Consider the following 1,235-nt stretch of genomic DNA (forward strand, 5'->3'; position numbering starts at 1 on the left):
CTGAGCCTCCCTCCACTACTCTACTGCACACATCACACACACACCACACACACACACACACACACACACACACACTCCACTCCACTCTACTCTGCTCCACGCATGGACTGGCCCTTATATCTCAATACGTCTTAGAAAAAAACCTGGGTCTGAACCCTCAGAAGGAGACTGACACGTATGTTTCACTCCAGTGAAGGTAACAGGTCGATCCCCAGTTAAAAGGGTTGGAGGTGTGGATCAGCTGAGCTGGAAAGAATGGAAGACAGAGAGAAAGAGCGAGAAAGTCAGGGGGGGGGGGGGGCGTGAGGAATGACAAGAGCAAGTTCTAGCCGTTGGGTTTCTTTTGTGGGAAAAAAAGAGAGAGAAAGAAAGAAAGAAAGAAAGAAAGAAAAAACACCACCGCTCCAACCTTTTTTCCTGCCCGCACTTTTAAAAGGTGAGTGAGATGTGTGTGTGTGTGTGTGTGTGTGTGGGGGGGGGGGGGGGGGGGGGGTCTTGACAAACACAACCGTTTCTGTCAATGGAGAAGTCGAGAGGGCTGGCCTTTGGGCCTGGTGTGTTTCCATCCCTCTCCTCCACTGAGTGTTGACATGTTTACGTGATTACGTAACCTGCGGAAAGCAGCTCTCAGACAATGGCTAAGTAGCTGCGTTGGCGATGTGGAGTTGTTCTATTGTTTACCGTCCCATGGTAATGAAGTCATCACCCTGACAGTCTACCGGTCCAGTGAGGCTACGTGGAGCTTGGCATATACTACCTCCACACATATATATAATACATACAGTGGCCTACCCCTCCGGAGTGGTGTGGTGTGTGTGTGTATGTGTGTGTGGAAACAGGCCTGGAGATGGTCGCTGTGAGCAAAATGTACATTTGTAATCTCTCGCTTGTATCTCTGCGCTGAGCTGTACTCTGAACCCATGCCAGAAAACAATTTAACCACTGAGAAGATATGTGTAGCCCCTCTTATGGGATAATTTATTGTGAAGCAGTAAAGCAAGGTGAAGCATGCTCATAGCTGTCAGTAGAGATTGCCAGTTAAGGTTTTGAAGCATTTGAGAGAGTTTCCGTATAGCACGGCACACACGCACGGGCACACACGCATGCACTCACGCATTCACGCACGGGCACACACGCATGTGCTCTCACGCATTCACGCACGCATGCTTAACACGCACACATAGACCCCCCCCCCCCCCCCCCCCCCCACCCCCCCCGCCCCCTCCTTCACACAC

The 1,235-nt window shown here is 51.0% G+C and overlaps 1 protein-coding gene across 1 annotated transcript in view; it reads left to right on the forward strand.

Moving 5' to 3' along the window:
* Window positions 1-1,235, forward strand: part of meis2a (Meis homeobox 2a) — a gene marked incomplete at its 3' end in the record, with an annotated part of 20,541 nt that overhangs the window by 15,921 nt on the left and 3,385 nt on the right. The window contains exon 8 of the mRNA XM_083684108.1: window positions 840-867. Within this exon, the coding sequence (XP_083540234.1) occupies window positions 840-867 (28 nt within the window). The remainder of the gene's footprint in view (window positions 1-839; window positions 868-1,235) is intronic.

The sequence above is a fragment of the Argentina silus genome (genome assembly GCF_951799395.1).
Source record: "Argentina silus genome assembly, chromosome: 13".
Classification (NCBI taxonomy): domain Eukaryota; kingdom Metazoa; phylum Chordata; class Actinopteri; order Argentiniformes; family Argentinidae; genus Argentina; species Argentina silus.